The sequence below is a fragment of the Drosophila melanogaster genome, chromosome 4, assembly GCF_000001215.4.
Source record: "Drosophila melanogaster chromosome 4".
NCBI lineage: Eukaryota > Metazoa > Arthropoda > Insecta > Diptera > Drosophilidae > Drosophila > Drosophila melanogaster.
In genome coordinates this window covers 1,088,798-1,108,763 of record NC_004353.4, presented here as the reverse complement: position 1 = coordinate 1,108,763, position 19,966 = coordinate 1,088,798, and the positions used below count along the sequence as shown (strand labels likewise).

The window sequence follows — 19,966 nt, the reverse complement described above, 5'->3', positions numbered from 1 at the left end:
TGAATTTGGTTCACACCCTTCCTTTTTTTGCGGGTTAATTTTAATTAACTTCTCTTTCCGGTGTAACAGGTAACCTTGTCAGAGTGCTGACTAAATATAGCCTAGTATAATTAAAACTAATAAAAATAGGCTATGCGTATTCAAAAATAGGAGGAGTAGCCGAAAAACGCAGAAAATGTTTTGTTTCTTACCTGTGTAAAAGGGAGGGACTGTTTGTTCCTGAATTGAATTTGCGCTAAGCTTCATTTCATGCATACTAATAGGAACTAACGGGGTAAGCGAACCTGTTCCTTCATCGGTTACATTTACAAAGAAAATATATAAATAAATACAAAAAAATTGGAAATTAAATTAAAAATAAATTGAACAAATAAAAAAAAAAATTTTAAAGTGTGGAAACGCCGGGCAGTATAACTTACCAATGGAAGGTCCGATTGCTGGTGTATAAATGGAACTTTGAGTTTGCGAAATCGTTGTAATACTGTCGTAAAGCATAGACGTATCGTTGCCAGATGCTGTGGCACCAGATCCTGATATCGGGGTTGTTGAAAATCCGTTCGATGCCTCATAGTAGGTTGCGGGACAATTTCCGGTGCTTGCTGTCAAATTGCCTAGCTCGGCAAGTAGCTTATGGTCATCTTTTATACACCATTTTCCTGACCAAATCTATATTGCATAAATAAGATTTAGATTTATTTTATGCCTTTAGTATTATAATCTTAGAATATTGTAGTTCATTTTGTTTGATCATGTTGCTGTTTTTGTCTAGACTAGCATCGAAACGGCTCGGAAAAAAGATGAAAATATGCAAGCGGGAAATCTATTTTAAAAATTGTTAGGCATATTTACGGACGTACAGAGAGACATAGTTAGATCGAAACAACTATTGGTAGTAATATTTTTAAAGGACTGCTTTTTACCTGTTACATAATATGAATGGGTATAAAAAACAAACATTTATTTCAACACTTACATTGGTATAAAGTTGATCGCCACTGTACGTTGACATACGTTGCCGTTTTCCATCATCATTATCGGAATGTATATTTGTGTCATGGTTCTCATCTAAGATTTGGTTAAACATTAATCAATTATGTTTGTTTATACTATGGTGTAAAAAAAAGTCTTTTTCTTATGCACGTGCCGCCTAAGTGCGTTTGTAAGTTAATGGACACTTTTCCTTGGTGGTAATGCGTGGGTGCATAAGCACCCTTATAAAAATGTTTTATATATTTAGATTGTGTAATGGGTAGTAGTCCAGAAGACGTTTCATACCCCCGAAAATGAACTCAACCTAATGAAGATAATTTAAATAATGAAATTTCTTGGCGGTCAGTTATGAATATTTATTCTAAAATCGCCTGCTTTCGATTTACTATGAAATAATTTCAATTTTTAAAAGTCACGCACAAATTTATTTATTTATTTTCTAATAAGTACATGAGAGATAAGGTACTTACGAGTACTACAGAGTTTCATTTTTTTCCGGGTTACCCACAATAGTTTTTTCTTTTTTATTATTACCAAAAAACACAAGAACATAACCCAAAAATGCAACGTTGCTTTTCGATTAAAATTATCATTTTTTTAACAACCCTTTATTGCATTTAATTGAACCACTTTTTCCTCGATCTGTTTTATTTGAACAAATTGGCCACAAATGAACAGCAGCTATTTCCCAAAGGGGAAAAAAAATAGACTTACAATTTTTATATGCTACCCTTGTAATGACAATACTTTACAGTCCTGCTAAAATCTGATAACGTTGATGGACATTGGTATTATAGTACCTTTCTATGAAAAGCTAGGGTGTTATACACTAACGGGTGTTTATTAAATCTGACAAGGGCTAGATATTTTGAACAGCTTGGGATTATTATCAGCAACCCTCACAATCATATTCGATTAAATCTTTTGGCTTGCCCACCAAGCGTTGTATGATATCTGAAGTAACGATACCGCAAGACAATTTGCTTCTGCAATGTAATTCTTGATTAAAATCAAAATCATCTGTTTCTTGGTTCGCTTCTAAATATGTGAGCATAATGAAAAATTTATATTCTTTACAGTAAAATGTTCCACTTTTGGCTTTCCTTTTTTTTTTACATAGTAAGTAATTGTTTTTAAAAGTTATTTAACCCCTTTTTAATTATAGGTAGAACTCACCATGTGCTTCAATTCTTTTGCGTTTACAACTTGATTCCGTATTATTGTTATTGTTTACGCTACTGTTGTTATTGTTGTTGTGAGAATGGTGTCCATGTTGTATTCCTAATATTCCATTTATGCTATATCCAGTCGTTCTTTGTTCAGCCGTTGAGTTTATATGGGTGGTTTCATTGCTATTGGCATTGATATGACCGACTGAAACTTGGACAGAATCAGTGCCAGACGTTGGAATAGATGCGTGTACACTCGCCGACGCCGATACGTTTGTGTTTACAGAATTAGCACTGCTATTACTAGTTGGTGGCTGCGGTTCTCCGATTGTTCCTGTGCTGCTGTCAACACTTTCCGTGGCAATATGCCCCCCACCCAGACTCTGAGAAACATGATGCTGCTGGTGATGATGTACGTGTTTGGCTTTCTCGGCGGCTTTATTCCTTACAATTCTGAAATTAAGTGAAAAGATTTTAAGTGACTTAGTTAAATAAAATCAACGCTCTTCACGGTTAGAAGGGAAATGGTAAATTTTATTTAAGCCTACTAAAAAATAATAGGAACCGCAATAGTTCCTAGTCTCTATCAGATCCCCCTTACCCAATTTCAACATTTTGTTAGCGAAGGATCAGAAATAGTCTTGTAATAAAGTTAGAAAAGAATTATATATTTAACAGTTTTGGACATGGCCACAATCACTCGGCAAGTGATCCTAACCAAGATTATAAGAACTTTATTGGGTCAGAACGTTTTCTTCTACTTTTTACATACTTATCAACAAATCAATTGTACACAACTAACTACAATAAACAATCAGTTGTACATACATATAATATTTAAAAGAGGATAGACCACTATGGTTCCCCTTGCACTTCTTGCAAGGAAGATGGAGATATCCAAGAAGTGACTGTTCCCCAGGTTAGCCATGAACACTTTAACGTTCATATTACTTAAAATCACCTACCCATGAGGGTAGGTAGGTAAATCATTGTTATTTATAATCTCTAATTATGACTTCAGTACTTATACTTAAAGTTTTGGTGGCTCTACTAAGTCTTACAGGCCTTTTGTGGTCAAAATATATAAATCAAAACTATGTAATAAGTTTTTAAAGATCGTACTAATCGTAATCGTAATATTATCGTATTATTATTTTATACTAATACGATAATAAAATGTTATAGAAAGTAAAATTCGTTGTAACAAGTAAAAAAGCGTTCCCGAGGCAATATAGATATATAAATAATATTGGTCAGTCCATACATGGACATGGCTTGTCCTTCTGTCCAGCACACACCCTGCATATTCAAGAGATGCCAAACGTGTCGTGTTAGTATTTGTGTACAATTTTGCAATAAACTTTAATAATTACAAAATGCGGTACCCAAATACACCTATTAAAACTCATAGGACCTCCGGGATAGCATTGATTTAAGTATCTTTTAGGTTTTTTTTACAGATTGTTAAGGTTACCATATGCTACAGGGGGTTGTAAGGGCAGAAGTTAACTCTGCCTAGTTTGTGCCCTTAAGACAACAGTTTCAGGTTTTATATATTTTTGAGTACCAGCTTGAAACGGGATGAGCAATTGGATATTTCGACAGTGCACACAATTGAGACATATGTTTGGGATGCGCGAAAAGTACATCCCGCTTCATGGACATTTCAATGTATTTGAGTGGAGGGCTGAAAACTAAAATTGGTTGAGTGCTATGAAAGTCACTTTATTAAGTGACAGTCTCCTGGGAATCAGTATAAGGGGAGTCCTGGCACCGCCGTACGCACAATTTTTATTCGATTGAATCACCGCCACCCTAATCATCGTTCAAGTGCCATCACATCACACATTGTCGCATTATGAAATTTTTCTTCCTCCTTGATTATACCATGAATTACCCTTGTCCGTCGCAACTTTTGCATTACCAGCGGCCACATGCCAATCTAGACGTTTGTTACTTTTTGCGGGACCCGGCGGTAACACGAATCGAATTGATTATAACTGCACGTGTTGAGATCGGTTAAAAATTAAAATTAAAATTACATTTTCTAGCATGCAGAATAGAGATGAGACTTGACATTTGAAATACTCGATCAACAGATAATGACTTGTATGCTTTTTGTTAAATATAAAGAACATTTTGTAACATTATTCTTCGAAAAAATTTTATAATAAGGGTCCATATTCGTTCCTAACCAAACTAGTCTTGTTTGAAAGCCATAACAGGTACGAGTAACACGGGACAACCATATTCCATAGTTCCAAAACGACTAATCGTAAGATTGAAGAAAAACCTTCGTAATTACATGTTTTTAGGACGTTCGGCTATTTGGGCTTTAACATTTTTAAAATTTCATAAAATTTACATTTAAACAGGGTTCAGCTAATTTCAAATAAAACATGGGATTAAAGGTTTTCCAGCTGCTCTCGTTGGCCTCGTTGACTGCTACCAACATAAATTATGGTCAAAGTGGATGCGCGTAAATAATAGCAATGTGGGACAGTGTCGACTTAGGAACTGCCACGTGGCACGGCCAAAATTCTACGATGATGTTGTCAGCAATAAAGCCACACCGGATGCTAGAAGGGAAAGTGGCTTGTGTTGTGGTCGTGTGTCAAGCATTGTGCCACAATTATGAACGCTAAAAACTACTTAGATATTTTTATTAGATGAAAGGTTTGGTGTAATATACTTAGTACTGCATGAAGTTGACTTCTTTTCAAGCTTAGTTTTTAAGGAAACGGATACGGATGTTAGCAGCATGACAGCAAACAAACTTCAGATCACATCCGCATCGCGGATGTGCGCATATACGTTCTAAACTGTTTTGAGACTTCATTGGGAGTGAAACTCTTTTCTAGTATTTTCTTACCGGTTTATCGAAGAAACGCTGGGAACATTATCTTGGGAGCATATAGCTTCTGCCAAAAGTCGATCTCGTATCTCCCAAGCAAACATTGTGGGATTTTCGCGTTTATAGTTTGCTATTGCATCTACAACCGGGGGAGTGGCCACTTTAGGTTTGGACCCGCCAATAACACCAGCTTTAAAACTACCAGTCTCATAATATCTGAAAGTAAAGGATTGGATAGATTAAAAATCAAAAACAAGGTAATATGCTAAAGAAGTCGGATTTCCCGACTATCAGATACCCGTTACTCAGCTGGAAGTGTGAACTATAAATCATAAATTTTTTGGAATATCGGTGGAAATTGGGATTCTGACCTTATTAGGTCGGAAACGCTTACTTCTATTTGTTACATTTTGTAACTGTTTTTGGACTAAAGAGAAACGGGTATAATGAACGAAAATGAAATTAATGAAAAATTCAAACATTTTTATTAAACATATAAAAATGTGGATTCTTGATCAGTATTAACAACCAAATCGACACAGCTATGTCCGTCTGTCCGCCAGTACGACTCTAAATTATTATTTCAGTTTTAAAGATAAATGCATAAAAATTCTTCTTTTAATTGCGGTAGTATAAAAATCGGGGCTTTTTTATTGTTTTCTACGTTTTTGTCCATAAAGTTTTCTAATTGGGTATAATACAGTTTTTCGACAATATAAAATAATGTATCTGCAGAAGAAACAGTCGCAAAATAACTAGTTAATTAATGAAAAAGGAATTCTAGCTTCAAAGATTTAGATCACGAAGCAATTTAATTTGGTATACAATAGATGCTTGACAATATATAATTATATCCGTTATTCGTAGAGTAAAAGTGCATACTAGATTCTTTGAAAGTATGTAACAGGCAGAAGAAAGCCTTTCCGACTATATAATGTATATATATTCTTGATGAGGATCAATAGCCGAGTCGATCTAGTCATGCCCGTCTGTCCGTGTGGACACGCCCACATTTTTGAAGAATTGTTGGATATATTTTCATAATTATATTAGTCGTGTAAATTTCTATCGATTTCTATCGAAAAAACTTGTTGCCACACCCACTCTAACAAATAAGGTATATATAATATACCTTAAGAGTATATCGTACATATAAGAGTATTAAGAGTATATCGTATATTTTCTTATCTATTTATTTTATTTTTTGTTTATTTTCTATTAAATATATGTATATAAATTTGTGCCGAGATTGCAGTTTTCCTTAAATGGTATGGGAGTACGATTCTTATGTCATTATACAAGAATTAAATATTTCCGTTACTATTAGGTAAAAGGCCATAACAGATGCGTTTAAAAGTACGTAACAGATAGAAGGGAGTTAAAAAAATTTGAGAGCACTAATTGTTACCGCAGCTGTCCAGTCTGGAAAAGTCGTCGAGATCTTGAGGTGCATATGGACAGACACACGGACGGATATACTAATATCAAGAATATTAAATAATTGTTTATAAACTTCATATGGTTGAAAATCCTTCCTTAAACCTACTACTTCTCAACAAATTTAGCGAAGGAAAAAAGTACATGCATTCTTGTATTAAATTAAGTTATTATTAACCTACAATAAAGTCGTTTGACTTAAATGCTTTATTACCTTGAAAGTATTTTAGACACACAACCGTGACTAACACGTAATTGACGTGATATGTCACATGGGCGGACCCCATTATGGGCCAGCTCCACAATACGCTGACGAACGACATCGGGAAGTGGGCGACCATTAACGAATACGCCACCAAGTTGATTAACGCCTCCATGACCTAATTAAGAGAAATCAAATAAAGCTATGGTAAAGTTTGATAATCAATTGCCGTTAAAAATTGCAACTTAGGAATTAAAAATTAACTTAACTTAACTTAACATCCAGCTAAAAACTAAAGAGATTGCTATAGTCGAGTTCCCTGATACTCAACTAGTGGAAGTAGAAATAGGAAAAATATAATAAATTAAAAAACAACATCCAAAAATATTTTGCAATTTGATAGAAATTTACAAGACTTATAAAAAAATATCAATAATGTTTGGGCATGGCAACGCATGAGCTGCGTCTATGATTTAAGAAGATGCTTGCTTAATCTTTTCAGCTTTAACATTTCCTGAGATCTCGGATTCTGACTCTGATCAAGAATATAAGCGGGAAACGCTTCCTACTGCCTGTTACTCGTAGAGTAAAGGGGTATACTAGATTCATTGAAAAGTATGTAACAGGCAGAACGAATCCGCTTCCGACCATATAAAGAGATATATTCCGTATCCGTATTATCCTACTTGTCTTGTAAATTTCTATCGATTCGACACAAAACTTTATCGCTATACCAAGAACGCTGTGCCCACACCCCTCCTTTTACCTACAAAACGGGCAAAACACTTTTGAACAATTTTGAAATTTTTTCTCATTTTATTTCCCATAATCTTTCGATATCCTAGAAAAAATATGAAAATGTTCCCAAAATATTGGCATGATGATGCGTAATTACGCACAACTTGCGCTGCAAATGCATATATGTACCTATGTACATATATACCTCCATTTACAAACCAAAAGGACACGGGAAAGGGTATGGTTTATAAATATTCATGAATAGCCAAGTCGAATTAATAAAACTCACATTCGCGCGAGTGATTTGATGAGTTGATAAAAAACATACGTTTTTTAATTTAAAATTTAAAAAACATTTTTTTAAAATTCAATTAAAATTCAATAACATCTGAGGCAACAATTCATCATCACAATAAGCTAAAAAAGATTCCAATGTATTGTCTGATTGAATTAGAATAGAATTATTTTATAATATTTCTTAGCCCTAAAAACTTCTTAAAAGTGAGCAAACTCATTTAAGAAAGAGCCTTACATATTTTTAGAGCTTTTTTGTATGTATTTTTATGAGCGCTGCATTATGAAATTTCATATTTGCCCTTCAATTATATATAATTGGTTTGGATCAGAATACATATCAGACTTCCAATTTAATGGCACTATGAAATTTTAATTACATCTAAGTAGTAAAGCTATCTGCATGAAATTTTCATATATTGATATGTCGGAAAGGGCTGAATCGGTCCACTATAATATAAACGTACCCGTTACTCAGATAGTGGTAGTGCGGCCTTGAAATTTCCACACTTCTGGCATATCGATAAAAAAATTTAAAAATGTTTGTGGTATGCCGCTACGTTTTTTGGTATGGCAAATAGATTTTTTTCGAATTCATAAAAATTTAGAAAAGTAATAAAAAAAAACACAAAAACAATCCTGCGGGGTGTACGAGTCTGCATATCTAATTTATCAAGATTTTATTGTTTTTGATGGTAATTTTTCATTTAATGTTGAAAATGATGTATCAGGATGCGTTTCCGACCATTTAAATAAAAAATATATACATACTTGATTAGGATAACCAGGAAGGTGAGATTGGGCTTGTAGAGTATGTAGAATTTTTTGTATTGTCTTATTTTTCTTGATAACATATCGATCGATATGCCAAAACAATGTCGCAATTTATCTTTTGCACTACCAGTAGCTGAGTAACGGTTATCTGATAGTTCAAGTACTCTACTATAGAGTTGTCTCTTGCTATTCTTAAGACTTAGGTTTGTTAATATATATTGTTATTGATTTTCTAATACAATTTTATACAATATACAATAAATAATACAATTGACTTTTTTTTTTGTCTTTAATCTCATCATATCTTTTGCCAATTTCTATCGATTTGCCAAGCAAAATTTTAAATATCTCGTTGGCACTCTCTCTTTGGCAATGGATATCTGATAGTCGATAAACTCGCCTATAACATTCTCTCTTGTTGTTGCCTGTATAATCTTTTTTAGTTCGTGAAATACAACCGATTCGCTACCAATGTAAAACAAAAGAAGCCGCAAAATGAAAGCAAAAGGCTTAATGACAAACATACTGCAAAGGAACACAAAAAAAATTCACGTGTCATTTAAATTTAAAATACATGACTATATGATTCTCAGTTTTTCACTAATTTGCTTTTTTCAGTGCTTACTGCCCCAGATTATGCACAAGAGTAATTTCTGATTTTAATGAGTTGGTGAGAAAGAAAATTAATATCAATAAAAACCTTAAGGTTTTTGCTAAATCCTAAAATAAGTCAGAAACACTTTTCTGGACCGTACAGATACATCTTTATACATAAACACTAATCAACAAAATTTTCTCTTTTGTGGGCTAAACGAAAACGTTGTTACGTTCTGGAACAAACTTGCTCAACGTAATAGAATCTGCATGCTTTATCTCAACTTTCTCGCTTTTCATAGTGCAGACCGACAGACGAACATGCCAAATCGATTCGAATCTAGAATATATATACATATATATTTTATAGGTTCGAAAACTATTACATGCAACTCAAAGGATCTTGTACACCCTTTTACTCTACGAGTAACAGGTATACATTTTGGTACTTTACAGATGTACCAAATGTGCCGCTAGATTTGAAGACATTTAAATAATAATTGGTAATACTCTAGATTAAACCACTCTCTTCCACACTATATATAGTTAGAATGAAACACTCTATAAAACTGTGACATTTTTGTTTGCCGGAGATAGGTTTCTTTTGTGCTTTGATATTTTAAAAAGATTAAGAAGTTAAATACGCAAATACTAATTTTAATAACAATTTCTTCATAATAATCAGATCTTAATCGATATTTTTGTATAAAAATGTTATACTTATATCTAATTATTTTTTATATAGAGTATTACATGTGTAGTATTCCATCATGTTCTGGTTGTAGCGATATGCTGTAGATAGGTCCATCGTAGAGTAATCAAGATAATAATGAAGTAGTATTTTATTTTCTTTCTCGAACCAAAAATTTAGACACAATCACGTTATTGTATTCACTTTGATCACCATTTTATTAAAAGTTTGTTCAAGGGTGGGATTTAACTGCAAGCGTGACATACGTATCGCACCGCAACCGCAAACCGTAACGGTAAACCGAACCTGTAATCGATGCCGGAACGGCTAGAAGTGCTCCGATTGCAACTCCGATGTTCTGATTGACGTTCTAGAAAAGCACTGTCCATCGGCAGGCTGTTGAAGATGAAGTTTGATTTTCGTTTGTCTACTTCTTTGCATAAGTAAAGTGGACCGAGCACTCTCGTTGCTGTGGCTTATTTTGTAGGTATGGTCTTCTTTAGTCAAGCCATTGACATTATTTTTCTTTTATTTAAAAGCGTGTTTTCTCTTTCGTTTTGTGTACCGTAAAATATTGCTAACCATTTTTTCCGGACTGTTTGCTGCCAGCCGCAGAGATTCTGCGCACGATTTCCTTATTCTTATCTACTTCTACAATTTTTGATTGTCCCTATCTCTACTTCACGTGGAGATGCGCGGGCGTATGCATGTCCTTGGCAATACATCGTTCTCTTTACACTTACAGCGACACCGCTCCGCCCATTCGTATCGGTTGGCGTTTTCATCTTAGTGCAGTCAGCCAATGAAGACGGTCTAATGCCGGGGAACGGTCAAGGCGTAGTATCGCCAAACGACAATACTGGGTGTCTGCTCTTGTAGTGGCCAATCGAATCGCTCAAAGCATGCCAGCATTTGTGTGGACGGAATAAGGTTTATTTTTAGGCAATTTTAGGTTTTGTGCTGGCATAATTTGGGCTTTCAACATATAACAATTAATTTATAATACTCTCTATAAATTAATTGTATTATGTTGAAAAGCCAAAAAAACACTAAACTCCCATTTTGAAATACCAAGAACATTTATAGAATTTTTAGTTTCCTCGTCTTGGACTGAAATGTACAGATTTCGGATTGGAATGAGCAAGCGAGCGGCCTCGAAATCAACCAATAGCCACAAAGAAGGTCTGTCATCGTGCGCAACGGCACCAATCACAGCACAACTTCATGCCTACTTCATTAACGTGTAGCCACTGAGCTTATCGACATCTCTTTCTCACTCTTGAATACCACGCAGCCGCTTCTTTGCATCAATCCCGTACCAACCCATTAGAATTTAAAAAATATTTTCATCTCTGCAAAATTTTCAACAAGGGCTAATATGTTTCAAGACTGTATTTAGAAATGTGATCAGTTTAATAGTGAACTGATTTACTTCAGGGAAATAACGTAATAAATGTAACTTATTTCCAGGTATTTTTCTTTTAAATATAATAATTTCAAAGTCAAGCCTAAAAAAGCATCAATTCGTATGTAAATAGACAATGCTTTCCCGTCCAATAAAATCCCCCTTCACTTCTATTTAAATATCGGGATTTGTAATTTTATTTGTAAATTATGTTTATAGCAATGATATCAAGGAAACTACTTCGCGTTTGTTTAGCAAACCTAAACCACCTACGTTGCAAAAAAATTAAAGAAATCTGACTATTGGAGCCTATTCAAAAACACGTACATTGAAAAAAACGTTCCATCGCAATTTTATTAGCTCAACAATTTCAACAATTTTTCGCCATATCTATTAAAATTGTAAAAATAACAAAATAACAACAATTTTGAAAAGATTATCCATGTCCGTTGTTACACGCGTTAGTTGTACAGTAAATGCCGACATTAGAGTAATAATATGCTTAACGCCATACGATTTTTTGCCCACGACTTTCATGTGCAGGAAGGAATTTATTTCTCATTTGTGAATTTCTGTAGATTTGCCAAAGAAGTTTTTGCTCCGCAGAAAAACTGCAAAAAAGCTTTCGCGACCACAATTTTGAAACATGTTTTGATTATTTTCCGTTTTATTATTTGTCTTGCTAAGCTCAGTATACGAAAGCATTAAAGCCGCGGCCCTTCTACTTTTGAAAATTTTCTTGATTTATTTCATTTAATTATTTTTTTCCAATTTCTATCGATATACTATATTAACATTTATTGTTCGCTTTCCCACTAGTTGAGTACTCGAGTAGTTATCAATATATAAAAGGCTTACGCGAGCTACTTAAGGTCATAGTATCAATGTATATTTAAACATACAGTGGAAAAAATTTTGATTTCTGCTAACTTTACTATAACTACAATGTATACATATACTCTTTCGGGACCCTTAAATAGAAAGTGGCCGGTTAAAAATTTAAATATTTTGTATAGGCTAATGAGAATACTTTATTTTCGTCAGAAAAAATTGTTTACTCAACGGACTTTTGAAATTTAACTTTTGGTTTCTATAAATCCAACCCGCCCTATTTAAGAATTTTTTAGAATATTCATGTTTTTGAAAGTTATTGCCTAGCATTGATCATTAGTTTTGTACACATTATATATGATTAAGACTTTTTTGCACATAAATTGAAAATTGTTACTTAAATTAAAAAGTCCTTTAGCACCGGAAGTAGATACCTAAGCTACCGGAAAACAACTTGATTTGTGGTTTCTGGCTTCACCCGACTTACGTTGTACTCACGGAGTAATCTGTGTTCCCATATATTTGTGGTTACAAAGTCGTGCTGAATTACTATCACCTTTTTTTTATATCCTGATAATGTGAGCGTTGTAATCGTACACCAATAGTGCTTCAATTTCAATGTGAATAAGATCTTGAGGTTGTACGATCATTAACTTAGTGAGAAGACAGGGACAGCGTCCAGTTCCAATGACCATTTACATCCCACAACCAAAGCAAAAAAAACTATGTCATAGTCAGGAAACAGCTTTGCGGTCATAGTAAATTTTTTCAATTAGGCACCCAGTTACTTGATACAATTCCAACTAAGCCGCAAAAAATTTATCGGATGGTGGTTATATAGCTTTGTGAGAAATCTTTACTGATGCGAAAATCAGTGTGAATGATTAGGTAGGAGATAGGTCACACGTTACTAGTAAGTATACATATATGTATATCTATAGAAATATCTTACCATCACCCGAAATACTGCCCTGCGAACTGTGTGAGTCTTCTGAAAAGATATATTAATAATATTTTGCATTTAAATATAGGTAAAAATATGTATAATCATGAATATGTGTGTGGTACCTGCCCCGTTTTGAATATCATTCATGGCTGTTATCCACTCTATTCCTTGGGATTGTGTTATGAAATTGTTTGCAGATGGCGTCGTATTGGCATCCGAAATGTTGCTCAGTGTCCGGCTTGAATACTCATCATACTTGTTCGCTAGATTTTAGTATTTAAAGAAATTAACAAATTGTTTAGCTGATATTGCTGATATTTTACTTTCTTCACTAATCATCACTTAAAAACAAGATATAACGGTATAGTCGAGTTGTTCGATATTTGTTACTCAGCTAGTAGTAGTGCGAATAAGAAATGTTAAAGCTTTTTAGGCATATCGATAGAAATTGTCAAATAATTTAAAAATCAAACAAGAAAAAAATGAGAAAAACTTTAAAAATTGGTCTAAAGTGTGGGTGTGACCTGCTTTAGGGTGTTAGAGTGGGTATCGATTTACAAGACTAATAAAATTATGAAAAAATCTCGAAAAATGGTTCAAACATTTCTTTTTGCAAATCGATAGAAATTTACAAGACTGTGCAAATATATTAATACATTTTGCAAAAGTGTGGGCGTGGCAGTTTTTGGGCGTTAGAGTGGGCGTGGCAACATGGGTCAACAATCTTGTGCTGCTTCTTTGTCTCTAGAATCTATATGCTGAATCTCAACCTTCTAGCTTTTATAGTTCCTGAGATCTCAGAAAGACGGACATGGCTAGATCGACTCGGTTATTGAACTTGATCAAGAATATATATACTTTATGTAGTCGGAAGTGCTTCCTTCAGCCTGTTACATACTATGCCTATGGAATCCGTTTGCTCAAATCTCAACTTTCTAGTTTTTGTAGTTTAGTTTATAGTTTTATAGTTTATTGGGATCTCGACCTTCGGACGGACAGACAGACGGACATGGCCAAATAGACTCGGCTAGCAATCCTGATAAAAAATAAATATACCTTATAGGGTGGAAAATCCTTTCTCTTACCTGTTTAATACTTTTCAACGGGTATAGCACACTCTTTCACCAAAGACATTCGAATAATGCCTAGTGTGTTGTACTCTACGAATAACGGGTATAAAATAACCACGGCCAAAATATTTTTGATGTATCGATAGAAAATGGTAAACAAATAATAAAATAAAAACACGAGAGAATGTAATAATCGAGTTTCCCGTTGTTGAGCTAGCGGAAGTGAGAACCCGAAATTTTATAGTTTTTCTATTTCTAAATAATCAATAATAAATAATCAATCAATAAATAAAATGCGAAAAAAACAAAATTAAATATTGTAAAGTGTGGGCGTGACGGTTTTGGAGTTTTGTAGGTGTAATGGGGGACGTTTCTAAAGTGTTATAGGTATACCAATAGAAACTAACAAGAGTAATAAAAATATAACAAAATATTTTGTTTTCAATTATGATGCGTTCATATACCAATTAGAACGCAGGTTTGCCAGCTAACACCAGTTATCGGCGAATACACAATTTCAGTTATAAATTTATAAAACTGAGACTACTTATTATGAAACTGCTAAGAAAGTGTTGGAAAATTATTTGCTAATTTTTTGAAAAGAAATAACAGCTTTGTTGTGTTCTATCAACAAGCGGCCCAGTTCAGCACACATGTTTTTTATGTTTATATGGTTTTGGTTCAAATTTGATCAAAGTCGTTCGACTTATTAATATAGCTGTCATTGAAACAATCGAAGAATTTTTTGAGAATTAAAAAAGACATAATAGTTTCGCTGAACTTTAATTCATTTCTTTTTTTCATTGAAAGCGCAAAAGAGAAAATTTAAATATAAGCTCACTTGGAGCTGGAGGGAGACAACTCCACTCACAAAAAATCTTTACAAATATTTCGTTAAAAACAAGCATCGATTTTTATGAGAATGCTATAGTCAAGTTCCCCGACTAACAGATACCAGTTACTCATCTACTGGAAATGCAAACGCGAAAATTATCTTTACAGGCATATCGAAAGATATTGGAAAATAAAATGAGAAAAAATTTTAAAAATTTCCAGATCCCCGACTATCAGATACTCGTTACCTAGCCAGTAGAAATTTCATTATTTTTCTGGTATATCGTTGGGTATCGGGGAATAAAATTAGAAAAAATACAACATTTTTATAAAACAAACTGAATGACTAAATTGTATCTTAACATAAATAACGGAAAGGAACAAATTTCTATAATTTTTTTTAGTGTACAAAAGGAAAACATATGTGTGTATATTATTTGTTGTTTAAGAACTCGGGGATGAAAATCGTGGAGCATTCCAATGGGAACATGGTAAATTTCCCCTTACCGAAAATCCGTGACTTGAAGTAAACACCTTTTAATTTTTTGTCCCTTAGGCTTTCATACAACTTGAATATGAATTCACTAGCAAAATCTTGGAAGGGGATATAAAAGGTTTTCAATCGCGGCCCAAGTGCATTGCACTTGTGAACTTGTTTAAAATGTTCCCTTCTCTTCTTTCTGCAATTGCTATTGTTCTTTAGTTTTGGAAGGTTGCAACTGGAATTACCATCTTTTTCTTTCTCCGATCATCATTTATCCCCTACAAATGTTAATGGCATGAAAATTTAATCTTTTGTTTTAGTCTAATCGTTACAGTAAACAGGAATATATCAATCTAAGCATTTCTCGTCATAAAATCAATTATTTAACGTTCGTTCTTAAGAATTCAAAGTTAAAAAGTTTACAGTACAAAACTCAAGGTTTATGCGTCAGCTTTAAAACAAAAATCTGAACATGAAAGAGAGCTAGCGTTGAAAAGCCGATATGAGCTATGATTTACTGTTTTATATTTTCATATATATTTTGTTTATTTTAAACGGATAACATACCATGTTGTCAAAAAACTGTTGTATACTGAACTAGAACGTTTTATGATCCAAAAAACGAAGCTAGTATTTCATTTCCATTAATTCGACTGATATTTTCCGATTGTTTCACGTACAGCTGTACAATACAGTAGATCTTATCTTACAGTAGAGCTTATATATAGCACCTATATTATATAGTGATCTGATCTGGGCAGCTCCGATATCAGGCATTAAATTAAGATATTAGTTTGACTTCTTCAATGGTATTTTGGTTACCTTTTGACTTATCTTCCATTTGAGACGAGGTATACATGTTACTTCCGGAAAGATGTTGATGACCATGTTGATTTTGATTTGTATTAATAGTAGTGCTCAGGCTATCACCAGTGCGGGTGTTTTGTAAATTGTGCAAAGTCGGTGAAACGTCCTGTTGCTGATGATGAGTGAGGTGATGTTGTTGCAGATGTTGGGAATCGTGCTCTAGCTGGCCTGTACTTGTATTAAGGGTTTCTTCTTGAGTTGAATGTAGAATGTGTGGATGTAAAATACGATGTTGGAGCTCATGTGTTCCGAGCCCATGGATATGATGTGTCGATGTCTGTATATCCATTATAAGCATCAAAGATTCAACAAAATGTATAAGTTCCTGGAATACAGAAAATTGTGGGTTCTTTTATTATGAAAGCAACGAGATATTAGCGTAGCCAAAGCAGTTGACCTATGCAGTTATGCAAGGAATGGATATGTCTGCACAAAACAATTGTTGGTTAGTTCATCAAATTCTTCTGCTTAAAGTGTAATTAACAACAAATGTTATGTATTTTATTCGGCAATGACATTCAAACTGTTTTAAAGGCAAGCAGGAAATGCTATAGTCGAATGGCTCGACTATCAGATATTTCACTTATCGTCGCGGTTTGTGGGTGATAGAGTGGGCGTAGTCAAAATGTTTGGTAACACAACTAGTAAAATGACAAAAAATAATTTTCTTTTTTTAATGTGTCATAACGCTTCTGAAAGTTTATAGGCGTTGGGTGGCGGACGCCTTCATTATCTAAAATAATCTTGCCGTATGACTACAACTAGAATCTGTAGATCGACTCGTCTAGACAGTTATGAATATATATTTTATAAGATCGAAAACACTTCTGCTTTTCAACGAATCAACACGTAATGGCTTTAATAAATGAACTAAATCAACCGAGCTATATATAAAGAAAGTTTTAAAGTGATACATTCAAATAAGAGCATTTTATGATGGAAAACGCGAAACTATGAACTAAATTAATGTATTTTTATATAAATGGTATATCCCGATTTGGCATATTTATGAATAACTAGAAATTTTAAAGTTGATTTCCTCGACTATCAAAAACTCGTTACTCAGCTAGTGTGAGTGCTGGGAAAAAAATCATACAGCGAAGGTGGCTCTAAAATTTGCTTGTTAATCTTAATCGTTTCTTTCTATTAGAGTTACCTAGATCACTGCGTTCAGACCATGGCCAGATTGTTGATCCTGATCAAGAATGTATGTATTTCATACGGTAGGAAACGATCCGTTCTGCCTGTTACATACTTTTCAACTAATTTTACTCTACGAGTAACAGACCAAATTATGATATTTTTATACCCGTTACTCGTAGAGTGAAAGGGTATACAAGATTTTGTGAAAAGTGTGTAACAGACAGAAGGAAGCGTCTCCGACTATATATAGTGTATATATTCTTGATCAGGATCAATAGCCGAGCCGATCTGGCCTTGCCAGTCTGTCCCTATGAACGTCGAGATCTCAGGAACTATAAAAGCTAGAAGGTTGAGATTCAGCATACAGATTCTAGAGACATACCCCCCTGTTGCCACGCCCACAAACAAAATTGCCTCGATTACATTTTTGAAGAATTTTTGGATATTTTTTCATAATTTTATTAATTTTATTATAACAAAGAGCTTAGACTTATAAGCATTTTTTTAATTTTTAGTAATTTTATTCCACAATATTTATCGCTTAGCCAAAATTTATGAAATTTTCTCTTTGGCATTTCCACTAGCTGCGTAACGGGTATCTAATAGTCGGCCAACTTGACTATAGCAATCTTTCTTGTGATTCGTACCTTTCAATGGCACACATATATTTCACTATTTCACTATCCGCTCTTGTTATCCAGGGCAAGGTGCACTTTCTTCCCGCCGAATGAAGCCTTAACCCGCGCAAACGTGGTTGCTAGCACTTATTCACCTGTTGTTAATTGACCTTTTTGGGACTGACACTCCCCTAAGGGTCAATATAGCTAAATGATCGAGTCAGCTACGTGTATGGGTATGGGAATAAATGTGTTCGTTTAGGCCATCTGCTTTCTTTCTACATTTATTGTTTCCTAAATAGCCTAAAATGAAAGAGCGCTAAAGTCGAGTTCCCCGACTATCAGATACCTATTAATCAGCTAGTAGCAGCAATGTTTAATAACATTGGAGCCATTTTTTTATGAGAACATTTTGGGGTTCGTCGATAAAAATTAGAATGACAAAAAAATAAAATCAATAAAAAATCAAAATACATATAGTGCCTGCGTGGCACAGGTATGAAACAAGCTTGCACCGCTTTTATAATTCACGAGGAAAATTAATTTAAAAAACAAGAGAGAATCCTACAGTCGACTTCCGCGACTATCAGATACCCGTTACTCAGCTAACGCATTTCTTATTTTTTTAATGATAAAAATGAGAAAAAATTTAAAATTTGGTCAAAAATGTGGTCGTAGCAGTCTTGGGCGGCTTGTAGGCGTAACAGCGGGCGTTGCAAAAAGAAAATGTAGATATAAATTTACAAAAACTAAAGAAAATATGAAAAAATATCATTTTGCAAATATGTGGGCGTGGCAGTTCTAAACGGTTTGTACGCGTAAGAGTGGGCATGGCAAATCGATAGAAATTTAGGAAACAAATATGAACAAATTTCAAAATATATTTCAATGGCGTGGCAGTTTTGGGCGTAACAGTTGGCGTGGCAATACCTTGTGCTGCGTGTATGTCTCTAGAATCTGTATGCTTAATCTCAACCTTCTAGCTTTTGTAGTTCCTGAGATCTCGACGTTCATACGGACGGACAGACTGTCAGACGGACACACGGACATACGGACAAGGTCAGATCGATTCGGCTATTGATTCTGATCAAGAATATATATACTTTATATGGTCGGAAACACTTCCATCTACCTTTCAACTTTTCAACGAATCTGGTGTACCCTTTTACTCTATTAGTAACAGGTAGTAGTTAGTTAGTACAAGTTTAGTAGTACAAGTTTTGTAGTTTTGTTGTTGTGTTCGAATTCGAATAAAGGGCTCGAATTCGATATACACATTTTCTTGTTGATAATAATAATAATAAATAAAAAATTAATTAATTTTAAATTTTTTTTATAAATTAATTTTAAATGAATTTGGAAGTATATAGTTAAAAGTCACGGTCGGGCACAGCGGTCCTGTTACGAGGTCATTGGAGCTTCTACAATTTGTTATTTTCATTACCAACTGGTATTCAGGCAGAATAAAACCCATACTTCATTCAATTCAACAAAATTAAAAGTGGGAAAAATAATTGTATTTTCACACACTCCAGCCGAATAATAGCTATGGGGAGCCAGAATTTTTAGTTAAGACAGTCGAGGAAAACAAAGAAAACAAGTATTCCAAGGTCAGGAGCGTGGGTAAATATAAGCTGTTCAAATTCGGAGTATATTTAAAGCCGAGCTCAAGCGCCTTAAGTGTTTAATGTTATATAACTTGGATGATTAAGGAATTATTTTTACCTTAATATATTTAAAACTATGCATTAGTTTACTCACTGAATATTTTCGTTTTATAAAGATTGGTTAACATATAATTGTTTTAAAGAATTTCAATAAATTATTAGTTATTTAGCGTCACTCAGTTAAGGTAGTGAAAACGTTCAAATACGAATTTATACACTAACAACATCACTGAGTCAAGGAATCTAAGCCTTGAAAGGTAAAAAAGACAGCGCGAACCACCTGTTGGCTAAAAATCCACGAAGCAACACGATTTCCAGGTGGATCTTGAAGCGTACGCCAAGAGATCTCGAGCGAAACT

The 19,966-nt window shown here is 34.0% G+C and overlaps 1 protein-coding gene across 7 annotated transcripts in view, besides 14 other annotated features; it reads right to left on the bottom strand.

Annotated features, from left to right (window-relative positions):
- sv (shaven) overlaps positions 1-19,966 on the bottom strand; it is a 24,520-nt gene extending 4,554 nt beyond the window's left edge. For 4 of the 7 annotated variants that reach the window (NM_079894.4, NM_001014701.2, NM_001014699.3 and 1 more), the window contains exons 1-10: positions 19,702-19,966; positions 16,136-16,505; positions 13,048-13,188; positions 12,932-12,970; positions 6,665-6,830; positions 5,032-5,229; positions 2,167-2,612; positions 974-1,065; positions 420-666; positions 192-290 (exon numbers count right to left, since the gene is read on the bottom strand). In NM_079894.4, the coding sequence (NP_524633.3) occupies positions 192-290; positions 420-666; positions 974-1,065; positions 2,167-2,612; positions 5,032-5,229; positions 6,665-6,830; positions 12,932-12,970; positions 13,048-13,188; positions 16,136-16,478 (1,771 nt within the window). In that variant the 5' untranslated portion in view covers positions 16,479-16,505; positions 19,702-19,966. Of the gene's footprint in view, positions 1-191; positions 291-419; positions 667-973; positions 1,066-2,166; positions 2,613-5,031; positions 5,230-6,664; positions 6,831-9,805; positions 10,240-12,931; positions 12,971-13,047; positions 13,189-16,135; positions 16,506-19,701 lie in introns of those variants that run through there. The other 3 variants (NM_001014697.2, NM_166822.4, NM_001169363.2) reach the window with 3 other exon arrangements.
- Positions 5,286-5,369: a mobile genetic element.
- Positions 5,893-6,115: a mobile genetic element.
- Positions 7,250-7,306: a mobile genetic element.
- Positions 8,149-8,226: a mobile genetic element.
- Positions 8,538-8,643: a mobile genetic element.
- Positions 8,752-8,879: a mobile genetic element.
- Positions 11,630-11,682: a mobile genetic element.
- Positions 13,529-13,821: a mobile genetic element.
- Positions 14,914-15,043: a mobile genetic element.
- Positions 15,047-15,145: a mobile genetic element.
- Positions 17,210-17,449: a mobile genetic element.
- Positions 17,482-17,959: a mobile genetic element.
- Positions 18,246-18,305: a mobile genetic element.
- Positions 18,482-19,097: a mobile genetic element.